We start from the raw sequence: 14,514 nt of genomic DNA, 5'->3' as shown, positions 1-14,514 counted from the left end.
TCGAGGGGGGCTTCGGAGAGGGAAAGAAGAACATATAATGCGAGGAGAGAACCATAAAAGTGTTTTAAGCGGCCCTCGCATTTAGCTGAAATCCACCGTACTAAATCTGCAGGGTCTCAAGCCACCTGACACGGTTTTGATTACGGACTGAGGTGTAATTACTTAAACCATCCCTTCACCAAAGGCTGTAAGCAGGGAGCGGCAGCACACGACACTCGACCCAACGAGCCGTTTTTGTTGAGCTGAGGCACAAATGCGGCCTTAACCGCATATGCTGTTTTTTTCGCAAGCAGTTTGGACTCTTTTGGAGCTATTCTGTTCCGTTCTCATCCCGAAGCCATTCGGAAGCTTCACAAAGGCTGTGGAAAAAATGTCTCCTTGCCTGATGACTTTAAAACTGCTCCAAGAGAAGTGGAAACGGCCGGTAATAAATAACCACTGAAAGACAAACATTGTTATTAATCATGGCATATTTGAAAGTGAGATGTCGTCATTTTCACGCCAGAAAAAACATGACATTTAAGTCGGAGAGATAGTCTTGCCGCAAAACAGCACTCATCTTCAGACTACTGAAATAATACTTTTTTTCGTCTCCAAAAAAAGAAAAGAGAAAAAAGAATAAAACACTGACATGTTGAAATATGGCATGAGTACTTCTCAGGGATTGAATATTAACATCGCTTAGTATTTCCAGAAAGTCAGAAAGCCCCAGAAATATTTGCAGCGTGATTCACATGGGAAATAAAATTAATTCTGACATTTAAAATGACAGATGAGAAATTTTCATTACTGTACAAAAATAAAAAAAGAAAAGTACAGCTGCCCTTTTCAGTTTCAAATGCAAGGCCACGACAGACAGGCAGTCTGTCATTTATTAGTGGCATTTTAACGTACAAGCGACTTCTATCTTAAGTACCCACTATTTGTTCTGATAAGGGCTTTTTCCAGCCTTGAGCTAATCCAACTAAACAAACATCTCTGAAGAAATGGTCAGGTAATATAGAGTCATATGAATCCCGCATACAAATATTCCACAGGCGAACACACGTTATTTCATATCAATAAATGTCATGTTATTGGGCAGTAACAGCAGACATACAACGTCTCTGGGGTTCCCCCTCTGCCACAACTGACACCACATCCTTCAGTCCGATAGCACCCCCCTCCGCTCTCTCCCATCCACAGGCCCCACCCTTTGGCTCCCCGACTGTATGCAGACACGCTGGAGACAGCCATGGACAGGAATCAAAAAGAGCGGATGATGGATAACTTAAGAACACAATGACCTCTGTCACAGGGGGTTTGCCCTAAATCAATCTGTGTGATAAGAAGCACGCCCGCTCCTAAGACGTGCACCTTGGAATGTGCGAGCCGAGCCGAAGTCTTATCTGCGGCAAGAGGAAGTCTCAGTAATAAGCATAGACAAGCTACGACAAAACCACTAAAACCATGTTGTCAAACACAATTTACAATGTATATTCTCTCCTCCTCTTGTGCTGTTAAAACAGTCATTATAAGAGGGCCCGAGTGATAGGAGCTTGTGTTTATGGCTTGGGCTTTTCGGAGGCCTGCACGGATATTCTGACCAGCAAGGGTCACATGGTACTAACTGGAGAGAGTGAGCACCTTGGGGCTCTCTGGGAGCGCCGTGTCAAAGCAGATTGGGCCGGGTTCATCAGCAGTGATACATGCAGGCCAGGGTTGGAGGTTGAAGTTGAGACGAGGGCCGACAGGAAAAGGGGACCAAGCACTTTGGAAGATTACAGCATTTAACATGTTAAGACCTTCCAGTAGTTTTTCATTTAGTCCCCCTTTCTGCCCATGATCCTTGCTCTCTCTCTCTCTCTCTCTTTCTCCCTCTTCTTTAGGGGCTTGACTTTCGATGCGGTGGCATCAAAACGGAAAAGCGAGACCAAACATGACATCAAACGTGGCAATTACGTGACCCCTTCTGCCGGAGTCAACGGTTTAAAAAGTCCGGCTTTTAGAGCACTGATTAAAATATGTTTGCTTTCTCATTCGAGATGACATTTGACAAGGTTGGTAATATTTCAGCATACTGCAAAAACATTCTCGTGGCCATGACCATTTTTTTCCAGGCTCTGGAGCGGTGCAGGTAACCTCCAGTGAAAGTTTCCCATGAACTCAGTGATATAATCGCAAACAAAACAAAAAAAGAACACAAGTCCTGAGAAAAGAAACGGTTTAAGGTTTTAAGCCAGCGTGTTCAATTTCCCTCCTAATGTAGCTCCAGCAAAATGTTTTGCAATCATTATTCAAAGAATTTATCCCCTTTCTAATTCAAACCACAACGATTACTCAAAACAGAGGCGGTAGTCTTTTCTCTGACCGCGGCCCACTCCTTAGTGGGTACTCAGGGGGCTGTGGACTGTCAGCAGCTCCAGGGATTGAGTTCCACAGACTGCTAAACCCCCTCATTGCCAAATTAAGGGAGGTGTAGTAGACAGCCCTCTAAGTTGCACACAGTAATCAAGAGACCTACCTTCACATGTGATTTAAAGCAAGCAAGCGAGTCTCAAACGAACAGCAGTACCGAGCCAGCGAATGTCATACTTTTCAAGGATCATTTTCATTGCTGTTTCGCATTTGAAATGGAAGGGTCTGGCTTGTTCTGTTGGAAAGCGTTGGTTAATCTTTCAGGCTCTGAAATACAAACTGTCTGCCCTGACAGGAGCACCACAATATGGCAAAGTGTAGCAGGGCTGCTTGGACCCAAATAGGACAGAGAGGGAAAAACTGGGTCTGAGGTTAATAGTTTTCACATTCGTTAGCCATGACGCAGGATGGGAATGCGATCCGTCACTCTGGACAGTGCACTAGGATAAGCCAGCTGCAGCTGCGGTCAAACTGAAGTGGCATATTCTATCAGGCGGCTTTCACCAAACAGCTCCACTTTCTTATTGTCTGACTGACATTCTAGCTCATAAAAATATATAAAGAACAGCGGCCACTTGAAATACAAAACATGACAGATGACAGAGTTGGAGAGGTCCAAATGTGGCGATGGGTAGAGCAGCACGTTTGGTGACGGCCGCGCAAGTGATAAAGATATTCTTCAAACAGAGGGATGGATTACCCTAATGTCTCCGTCCACATCACTCAAAGGAGAGGGCAGAGTACTCACTCCAGAGGAGTTTTTGTTTCACTGATTAAAAAAAACCTTGTCCTGCTATCTCGCTTTAGTGCGGACGGGAGGATATGGTAAGGGGTCTAGAGGTATCACTCGCTCTCGACCTCCCTGCTGGTGATGAAAACGTCGCGTTTTGACAGCATGCAGAACAGGAATGCTCCTGCGCCTTAACCCCTTCCTCTTTACTGTACGAGACAAAAAGGCTGGCAACCGAAGCCCCATGTTTATGACGTGGAGACAGAACAAAGGGCACTTCTGAGCCCATCCTGGCAGTCTCGCTCTGTTCAAGCCAAAGCGCCATTCATCAGAAAGCTTTTCAGATTAAGACCAGAGAGCTTTAAACTAATTATTTATACACCGCCCGTGTGCAGACGAGCACAGGGAAAGAATCAGATGACCTGAGAGATATCGTACATTAGTCAGAATTGATGAACGAAATCAAAGGTCAGGGTTAGAGATGCAGAAAGCCCTCATATGTCTCTGATTACGCCAGATCCCCCCCTCCCTCTCTCTCCCTTCCTTCCCTAACACACGACCAGGAGAGCAGTAATGTTTCTGCTATCAGGGCAATCAAGAAGGCAACGAAGAACATGAAACTCAAAACCGAGATGTGAGGCAACAGCATATAGGAGCATCTGAGATTTTACCACTTAATGTCTCAAGCCAATGCCCAGATAAAAAAAAAAAAGAAACAGTATATTTCTTAATTGACTCAGTACATAGGTTACCATTGTGGAAGCAGATATGTATAAACCTATGCCTACTTGCTGTGAGGTATGTGTGACAGGGAATCCTATGTCAAACACCTAATGAAAGAGAAGCCAAGACTCCTGACCATTCCAAGCTCATATTGATTATCCATTACTTATGTGCATTACTAGCGACCTTTACATAAATCCTGGTAGATGGTCAAATCATTGACAAGTAATTGAAAGAATTCAGAATAGTTGTCCATCAATACATATTTAAAAATGCTTTTTCCAGCCTTGAGCTAATCCAACTACAGTAAACAAACCTCTCCAAAGAAAATTGGATTAATAATGGCAAACATCAAAATGAATGGTGGAGCTGAGATTTTTTTTTCTTCTGTTGACAAATCTCAACAGTTGAGTTTACTATTAAAAGCTTTTGTTTATAGATATTTATTTTGTGAAGTCTAGTCAGCACATTGCTAATTGTAATTTATACAATGGGGACCTTTGGCTACAGCAGTGTTTGGTTTAAACCTCCCTCTGATCACACTCTTCAAGGGCCCCCCTCTAGGTAAAGGAGAAAAAAAAACATCAACCAGTCGGCCCATCACACTAGGTCTTAGCCCAAAGAGGTCAACACGAAAAGGGAAAAAAAGAAAGAAAAAAACAGGCAGACAAGGGCCTTTACAGATGCCGCGAAGCAAAACCATTCCAGGGTAACCTCCTGATGAGGTCTGCCTTGGCCAGCCAACATCTGGTCCTCAGTTTGCATGACATGATGGTCAAACCGGGTAATTGATGGTGGCCAAGAGGGAGAGAAAGGGGGAGAGAGAGGGAGAGAGAGAGAGAGAGAGAGAGAGACTAACATTTGGGTGTCAAGCAGTGAAAGGACAAGGTTGCACAGAGGACAATGACTTTAAGTCTAGGTTATTTATATACTCACATATCCCACATAAGAGCCACTGAGAGCAAGTAATTTCCAGCAGCCAAAATACTGAAAGTCGCACCAAGACGATATATTGGTGTCTCTTAATTTCAATTCATTTCTGAACGCAGAATATGACTAAACTGAGAACAAAACACACAAAAACATAATGGCTAGGCTTTCTTGCCATGAAGAACTCTATATGGAACAAAACCTTGCAATCCAAATGCAGTAGAACCCTACTACAGCCTTGATGAACCAAATTCAAAGCTGCTTTCTTGTACTTTTTTCCTTAAAGCAGACAGAAAAGACAGTGGCAGAGATGCTTTCTGGCTACCAAGCTTCTCTCAAGCCAACTGTCATGACTGCAACCCAATCGCCTGGAGAACAAAAGCCGTGATTGTTTCAGATTAATTTGGTCTGGTCGGGATGGGGGAAGCTCCGTTCGCCTGTCATTCACAACTGCCTCCAACTCATGGTCCAGTGCCCTTTTGTGGTCTCAAGTCTCCAAAGAGGGATCTCGGCAGTTTTCTGTGGCCTGCGCTCGTCGGGAGTCTTCCATCTCCCGGCCCTCTCTGGGCGAGGGAAGCAGCCGAGTGGAGTTCTCATCTGGCAGTGCCATTAAAGTGCGGCGGGAAGTGGATGAGAGGAGACACTTCATAATGGGAATGCTGAGGCAGAGTTGAGGGGACTGGATGGTGTTATCTGTTCAGTGTTAAGAGTGGCTGAGGGGAGGAAATGAGAGGAACTCCGAGGGTCTTCTATTTCGGTTCCTCCTGCTACTTTTAGGCATTCATTATAAAGATATAATATTGTCACTCCATACATTCTTCACGCTTGTCGTGTTTGCGTCACTCTTGCAAAGTTCGACAGAACTGTGTCAAGGTACACCAACAACCTCCAGCTCCCCACACAATCAACACACACTGTGATACAGTGATGGAAATGAAGGAGTTTCTACCTCCTGATGGTGATCGGCTTCTCTCTTTCACACCCATCTCGATAGCTCTTGGCAGTTTTCAGGGAGCCCGTGATGAGAGCCTGGGGACACAGAGGGGCCTTATCACACACGAGCCGCCTGTGTTTCCTTTGCGGCCCGGCGCTTTTGTGGTAAACAGCTCGGCCGACAATACGAGCGGACTGATAAGAGAGGCGGCCAGGGGACCGCGACGCGGTGGCGGCAGAGATAGTGACGGAGCACTGACCGCAGACGGGACTTTGGTGGGCGGGGTACGTGTCCCGTCAAATGAAATGGTGCCTTATTGAACTCTCTAATCTGAAAAAAGCTAAATTTACCCTTCCTGGGAATTTACTGCATGGCTGTGCTGCTGTTATGATTGTTGTATGTACGCAACAGGTAAACATTGACCCAGTAATATTGCTAATAATGAGTAGTAAAATCTCATATCAATAATGACACTGTAAACTGTGGTTGATCATTCACAAATATCACCCTCTATCACAATGCATTTTGATAGTTAATAGACATTATGACAGGAAAATTAAAAAGATTAACCATTTAATTTTTGGCACGAAGTAGCATGCACTGAAACCAGTGTAAGGCTACAAACATGTACATTTTACTTCAACATTATTTAATATTTATAACTATGGTCAAGGTTTGCATGTTTCACCCACACTCAACAATGTTGTGATTACAGCTGAGTTATGGCATACAAAAGAATAAGGTGGCCAGAAAGCCAGACTTCTAAATTACAGAGATAGTCCTATAAAGAAAGAAAATCATTCACAATCATAAAAAAGGAACCTTTAAACCATATATTTACAATATATGGTTTAAAATATAAGAATACTTTAACCAACATTACCACAATCTCTTTTACATATTTGTAAAATATGTTGACAATCACACAATGAACACACTAGAACAGATAAATGTGTGCATTGTCTGCAAAACGGATCCTATTGCTTCACACTTCTGGATGTGGGCAGACGTGCCCGACAGCTATATGTGTGATCTACAGTATGCGTCCTGTTTGTGGCGCCGGCTCTATTTGTCACGAGGCTATCTGTGTGTGTGTCAGAGAAAATAACGCTTGTGCGTCTGCCGTCACGTTCGCCACTCCGCAGCCTGCCAAAAACATCTCTGGGGTCAGAGGCGCTGCGCTGCGCGGCTCAGACCCACTGCGGCCGTGAGAGGTCCCCCGTTAGATTGGGTTTTACAAAGAGCCATTTTAATAAAGTCCCTCCACTCGCCTTCGCCCCCGAGACAACATCTCACCAGGATGACAAATGTTGCTGACTTCTGCCTGCAACCAAACCCGGAAGGTCAAAGAGAGGAAAAAAGCGATGGAGGGAGGCAGGGAGAGGGGGACTGGGGGAGGGAGGAGTGTGTCTCTACACATCTGACGGCATACATTTTGAAATATGACAAAAAAAAAAACGTAAGTTAATTTTCCACCAAAAAAAAAAGAGAAGGAGGGAGGAAAAAGAAGGAAGGGAAAAAATGGTAACAAAGTGGGAATTCATTGGAAAGGCCTCGCTGCGGTTCCGACCTCAGTTTGTCTTCGGGCTTCCATTTTTTCCGTCTCCATGTCATGTCACACTGAGGCTTTGGGGAAATATTGGCGAGGTGTCCCTTCTCTCTTTCTCTCCTCTCTGCACTCCCATTCCTTGCCTTTTACAGCAGAACAGCCATGTCAAAGCTGCTCACAGCCTCAATGCTAAAGGCGCAAATTTGTATAATGTGAAGATATGCTCATACGTTCTCTCTCTCACACTCGCACACAAACAGATAGGAAATAACTCCAAAATGTAAGTGAAATAAATCTTTCCAAGGGTGCAGTGGGAGCAGAGGCATGCAGATTACATGCCGCAGCATTAAACAATGCGCCTAAATGGGCATCGCAATCCTCAAAGCATGAACATGGGGTGTCATTCTGCCATTAGGGCTTAAAGATGCATGTGTCACACTTTGGGATTCAGTGGTGGCAAATGCCATGTGCCAAAGGCTCTGGGAGCAAGAAGCTTTGGTGAAGCCCTGTCAGGTTTAGGAGCCAAGCTCCTTAGGAAATTAAAACTTTTCAGTCTAGCACTTTCCAAGCACCACGCAGGAAGCTCAGTCGATTCTAAGACTATTACTGTTGACAAGCTCACAGATTCTGATTCTGATCCTTGTGCTGCTTCTTTTTTTTAAGTTATAGGTTCTTGAGAATGGAGAAAGGCTGGTTTCAAATCCATTAGAGGAAGGTGAGAGTATATGGTGTTAAAAATATTTTGCCACTGTCTGTGTGTGTATGTGTCTGTGTGTGTGTGTATGTGTGAGAGAGAGAAAGCCAGGCTGTGAGTGTGTCACCCCACTGGCACGGGGACAGTCCCTCAGGTTAGCCCTGTAATGTCCGGCCTCATCGGATCATCAGAGACACTGCCCTGGGCTCCCTCTTCCAGGTGACACGCTCCATCGGTCCAGGCCTGCCTGATGGCCCACATCCTGCTCGCCTCCAAATGAAGCCCCTTCCCTCCCTCCCGCCCCTCACGCTCACTCACGTTCACACACAAAGGCACAGACTGACAGCCATACAGGCAGACACAAAGACGCGCGCACGAATGATGAACTACACCTCGCTTTGGTGTGAAAGCCAAGGGCTATGGAATCCAGTAAAACTTATGTCTCTAGACACTGACAAAGACAAAGAGACAAATGGGCGAACACTCTCAAACACAAAGACATGCACACAGACAGACACCCACACCTCTTGCTTGAGTGTGCCTGAGAAAACTCAGTAAAGCTTGTCCACAAAGGAAGAAGTCATTACCAGCATATTTATTAATTAGACGCATCTGGCCGCACTGGGTGAAGATGAGCTCGGGCATGATGGACACATCCATTAAAACGGAATACATTATGCAATATCTCGTATCAAAAAATTATAATTTAGTGTCGGGGCTATCTGATTGACCAGCCTAAAACTATAACAGGATTATCATTACAGCATTTCTCTCGCTGGCCCTGACACCAGGAGCCAAATTAATTGGAAAGTTCCGAGGGCTCGTCAGACATCTGATTGAGGTTATGTCAACGAATTCCTGATGAAACAACACCCTTTATGCATGCAGAACATTAGACTCCAATTTTCAAAGTTCATTTTGTGACAAAGGGAAACAAAACCATGAAAAATGAGAAAGCTTGGGTGTTTTCATTAAAAGCCTATCCTTCATTCAATAAATAACATGCTATCAATATGACATTACATACAATGAAGTAAATTGAAGCTGAAAATAGGTTCATTTGATGCATCTCAGAAAAAGCATAGAAAAAATCTCGCGAGGCAAGTTTTATGTTCATAATCAGTGTAACTTTAAAGCAAACACCACGAAAAAGGCATCCACCAAAACATAAACAATTTATGAAGGCGAGCGATAACATCAAATATTTCTGAAAAGTCTAGCCAGTGTATGACAGCCTCCAAAATGCACAGAGCCCTTTCATAGGGGGGACAAATTAGCCGTGTAGTCCTATTATGCTGTCGTAAATCATCTTTGTCAACCTTTGACAGTTTTTTATCAGATGTAACCTTTTCAAAGCCTCTATTAGGAACGCTAACATTTTCAACTCTGACACATTTGTGGTTTACGAATTGTACAGCTGATTAACTTTGGGCTGAATGAAGCAGGGAGAAATGCTCATTTTCCACAAGGCTCTTACACCAACTGACAGGGGGACAACATGGACCTATTCTGGCTCTTTGAAATGACCTTCAATCCCTGAATTATAAAACATGCCATTGAGGAGGATTAGTTTGTTTCAGAGGAAAAAGACCGCTTGTGTCAAATAATTTTGGAGTTTAACCAAAATGTCACTACACTGAACTCTGGAAAACTCTCTTCACAGTCGCTGCCAGTAAATATTTATGCATAGTTAAAAGGGATTTCCGAGCAAATGAATATATGGAAGGAAGATGCATCACCTTTATCTCTTAGGTGGAAAGATGCACATGTTCCTGTTCTGTAAGCAGAGTGGCCATGTGGAGCAGGAACTGAGGCGGACGGTGGATCTGGAGCACGGAGCTGCATGTCAGCAGTACTCTGCTTCTCTCTCTCTGACCGGGATCCAACTTTCCAGGAACGTCTGGTCGTCTGGGGACACCAAACTCACGCACCGGACCCACAGAGAGCTGGCCTGCACCACAATTCTCCGCTGTTCCTATAGGGCAATCAACATTTCTGACTGCATCAGCAATAAAGCTAAATCCTCCATATAAACTACACGCTAAGCCTCCCAATATACAACAAAGCCACCATGAAAGAATATGGAAGTAATAATTTCAACACTGAGCCATACACTTTCCATACACTTTTTATCTCAATCTTTATAAAGACAGTCCCGCTCACAGCCACCCTCGGTTAAATAAACTTACAAGCATGGGGGAGTTCCTTTCCTCTGGGGTCGTTTCTCATTCCATCCAGTGTTTAACCTTGTTCGCTCCCTCCCAAAACACATGCAAGGCTTATTATGTGCTTAATATTCAGAATCAGGTGAATAATTTTTATGCAACTCTGATGTTAGGAGAGGAGATGGATAACTCAATTACCGGTACATCCGTCACTATGCTCCCTGGCACCCAAGAGCCACCAGCCAAGATTGATGGGAGGACCTAACCGTTGGCTTTGTCGCCAACGCATCCAGGCACTGGGCCTGAACATCCTTCCCCCCCGTTCTCTGTCTCTCCTCTTTTCTGTAGCCTTCATAGGCGAAGCGTCATTACCCCTCACTCCACTGAAGAGAGTTTATTATGAGGTTAGTGTTTTGGCAAGACTATTGTTCGGATGATGAATGTTGTTGGTGAGGGGCTTTGGAGGGGAAATTAGTTGTGTCATTTTGAGAAAAATACACCGCCATTCCTCACCCTTTTTTGCTGGAGGGCACACAAAGAACAATTAACAGCGGTTACAAGCGTTGGCACTTGTTTAAAGTGCTTTGTTGAAAGCAAACGCGGTTGAAAAATAAGCAAATCACGGCAAACGTCAGTCAGTAGTGCCGGGTGATTAAAACCGGGATTGCTGCGGCACAAGGTCAAATACTGGAGAACCCCGAGCACACAGCAGCCATTTTTTTTAGAAAGGGGAAGAAGGATGAAGCCATGTCGAAAAACTAAGGTCCACATCCTGCACAGGAAACAATCGCCCACATGAAACGCCGAGGTAGTGGTGATGTCAACCAATCATTCTATTTCTTTCTCTTTCAGTTTTTCCCTCGCTTGCAATCATTCTCTGTCTTAGTCGCTCGGGTTATGGATGTTATAACGAATGCTCCAGCCTCTATCTGCTAGTGTGTGGGTAGCTCTGACCGCTCAGTCCGAGACATTGGCCTAACAATGGGAGAGCGCATCCAAAATGTCAGACGTAAATGTCAATTAAAAATTACAAGGGAGCATGTAAAGGTGGGCTTTGAAGGGACTGACATTTTTGCCTTTGACATGGATGAGTTTATCAGGGCAGGCAGTCGGCAAACATGCCCGGCATCCAGCACTGTCAGATCTTAATGTGCACGGCCAAGACAGAAGGGGGCCCACTTTGTTAAATGCCGACGTCAAGGTCCCCAGCCATCAACTTCAGGATCCCACTTCTGACTCCATCCATCCATGACTGCAACCCACCCCCTCTTTCTCCATCTTGTCTAGGTGATAACAGGGGCATGGAGCTCAGAGGATGCCTGCGTCTCCAGGCTGAGAAACATGGGGCATCTGATGGCTGTTGAGGCCTAAAGAGGTCTGGGGAGCAGCCTGCGTCTCTCATCACAGGGACGTAATGGGAATAAAAGAGACGTATCTCCATAAGCTCCAGTCACACGACACGTCATTTTCGATTGACTGGGACGTTTTGAGCGCCGAGTGTTTTTGCTCGTGAAATGCCACATCGCTCATGGTCTAGGAATGTTCTCCGTCGCAGGCCAATATTTTCTGGTCAACAACTTTTCAAGGGTTTTAATGAGGCCCCACTTCAAAAAAAGTGCAGATCACACTCCAGTGATTTCCGACTTCCAGAGATTCCCCCTCCACTCAAAGTGTCAGACAGCAGAACCAGAGGGCTGAACACATGCGATTTCCAAATAAAACAGCACAGCACTGAGAAAATAAAACACATAGTTGATTATGACCTTGGCATCTATGGGCAGTTATATTTCGTCTCATTGCTCAGTACTTCGTGAATCATCTTCTCTCGGTCACAGATGTTCCGTTAAGTGGCATCTGTGAAGCTAATCAGTAGGGTCTTTTGTCTATGAACTGGCACTTCACTGTCCCTGAGATCTACTCAGTCACTGGCAACAGATTTCTAAACACAACTAAGGAACACAAATATGTCAACCCGTGAAATTCACTGATAATACTGATGCCCTTAAAAGACTGATATTATTAATTATAGTGGGTTAAATAAATAATAATAATAATAATAAAAACACATGATTTGTTAACATAAATACGGTATACATAAAATCCTTGCCCAAAAATCCACACAACCATACCTTGATCCTGAAGCAAACTAATCCAAGATTTCAGAACAAGGCAATTGGAAGGAAAGGTTCATCATGCTGAACATATCTCCTAAGGAGGTATACAATACATGTGTGTGCTCTAAAAAAAACCTACTCAGCAGGTGGGTAGTACTAAGCAGCGGTGTGCTACTCTGTGCTGAGGTCGTTCCGCAGAGTGGGCGAGCTCGCCGCTGCACAGGTCTCGCTGGACGCCGCACTGAGGTCAGAGCCCTCCAGCGCTCCAGCAGCATGTCACAGTGTGTCAGCCGGCCGTCAGAGCAGAGAGGGGGCTGCTGAGGGTGACCTTTCAGCTCCACGCACGAGGGCCGTGTATAAGCAACCCCCCACCCCAGACACACTCACATATACACACTCTCTCTTTCTCTCTCTCCCTCTCTCACACACACACACTCTCTCATACTTGGTTACTAAACCTGTAAGGTTAAGTCAGCAGAGTGGTAACCAGCTCCATGGTGAGTGAGCTCGGGAGGCTCCTCTAAGATTGAAGTGAAGACGCTCTAAACCCAAACTCAAAGGGTACTAACCCAGGAAACACAAGTACGTCCAGGATTTACGACACAAATACTATCACCATTGATTGTCATGAGTCCCCTCTTGCGAGACTTGGTAAGGCTTTAATTAACATGCAGTGACAAGACTCATACTGTAGTTTCATATGGAACACCTCTCAGAGCAATGCATACGGGCACTATAATGGAGGGGCTTCATCTTGTAGTAGACCATCAAAGGTATGTCAAAAACCAAAAGCACACTTTATTTCCCTCAGAACACACTAGTATAAATGTAAACACAGTCAACTTGTAAAGACAAGAAGTGTAGATGTGGCTTTGTGTTTGTGAGGACAGTGTGCCATTATCCCTGTGCTGTCTGTAGAAGCATCACTTCTCTTTGCCAGGAACCTGCAGGCTTACCCCCATCTCTGACAACAGACGTATGGACTTAATCAGCCACTGCCCCTTCCCAAACAATCCCACCACTCTGGAAACATTCTAACTGACAAGCCGGTCCCCAAGTCACCCCAGGACCAGAAGCATCACAGACCAGTGGAGGTGGGCAGCTACTTCACATGTGTGAGCTACTTCACTGGTGGGTGATCTACTTCTCAGCTTTTTTGCACGTCAATTTTGTCATTCAACAGGACCATTAAAGAGTGAAATAGCGACGCATAAAGATGGCTCATAACTTGATTTTCACAGCTGTGTTTTTGAAGAGCAAGGATACTTGGGAGTGACTGACGCGTAGCATTGGTGTGTTCCAGAATGAACACATAAAGCCCAACAGTAAAAAACAGACACGCATGCAACCAAAACTGCACTGTCATAATTCCAAGGAACAGGAAGGACAAAACAACCAATGAGGCCGGAGTATGAGTACCTGTTCCAGTAGCTCCAGAACTGCTCGTTCAGGTAGGTGCGGTGACTGTGGTCATCTCCAAATGAGGCTTTGCTCTCGATCCAGTGGACCATGTGTCCCTCCACAGCTGTTAGGGGAGAGGGAGGACGAGAGATGCGTGAGGCACATGGTCAGACGGAAAACACTGGGCATCAGCACTGGGCAGCGGATCTGCTATGGCGTGGCCTTTTGAGATGGGTCCATGCCTTCCTCAAAGCTAACAAAGTTAGTGTGGGTGCCATGAGCAAAAAAAAGCCCACACACACACTCATCCACCTGACCTAGCAACTGTGTCAGTCGGTTGTGTTTTATAATAGGGGAGCCAGCCATGGCCTCTTTTTAGGGTTACTGGCAGTCATACATGGCTGACCTTACAAGTCCAAAAGCAACTATAAAGTGATAAAGGACATGGCAATACCCACCTATTGGCACCTCTAGAATAATGTCAGGCGTCTTGTCGTAGCCTTTGGCCCGTAGCTGGTTTTCATCTGAAAGAATTTTACAAACACAACACAACGTCACACAAGCTTCCAAAAGAAAATCTACCGGGGACAGAGCATGACAGACATGAGGAGCCTAATGAGGACATGAGACATGTTAACAAAGTGTAGTCCCTGTGTCTGTTCATCTGGAATGCAAGAGAAGGGTTTCTGGGTAGACATTTCAGGAGCTGTAAGGGACACTTGGGAGTGGACATCGAGAAGCAGCACTGTGCAGACATGGATGTTCTGGCTGGTAAAGGTTAAAGAAGCCCATTGTTGCTCAGTCTGGCTTGTTTCACTGCTTGCTGCTACAGCAAAAAAACTTCATAAAGTCCGGCGGCTGTGACTGCAGCCAGCGG

At 45.0% G+C, this 14,514-nt stretch overlaps 1 protein-coding gene across 4 annotated transcripts in view; it reads right to left on the bottom strand.

Annotated features, from left to right (window-relative positions):
• cdin1 (CDAN1 interacting nuclease 1) overlaps window positions 1-14,514 on the bottom strand; it is a 58,912-nt gene that overhangs the window by 13,132 nt on the left and 31,266 nt on the right. For 3 of the 4 annotated variants that reach the window (XM_042073243.1, XM_042073244.1, XM_042073245.1), the window contains 2 exons: window positions 14,096-14,161; window positions 13,656-13,761 (listed from right to left, as the gene is read on the bottom strand). In XM_042073243.1, the coding sequence (XP_041929177.1) occupies window positions 13,656-13,761; window positions 14,096-14,161 (172 nt within the window). Of the gene's footprint in view, window positions 1-9,696; window positions 9,933-13,655; window positions 13,762-14,095; window positions 14,162-14,514 lie in introns of all 4 variants that reach the window. The other variant, XR_006025549.1, reaches the window with a different exon arrangement.

This window comes from Alosa sapidissima, chromosome 19 (assembly GCF_018492685.1).
Source record: "Alosa sapidissima isolate fAloSap1 chromosome 19, fAloSap1.pri, whole genome shotgun sequence".
In the NCBI taxonomy this organism is placed as follows: Eukaryota; Metazoa; Chordata; class Actinopteri; order Clupeiformes; family Clupeidae; genus Alosa; species Alosa sapidissima.
The sequence above is the reverse complement of the archived record's forward strand: the minus strand, read 5'-3'. Positions and strand labels throughout refer to the sequence as shown.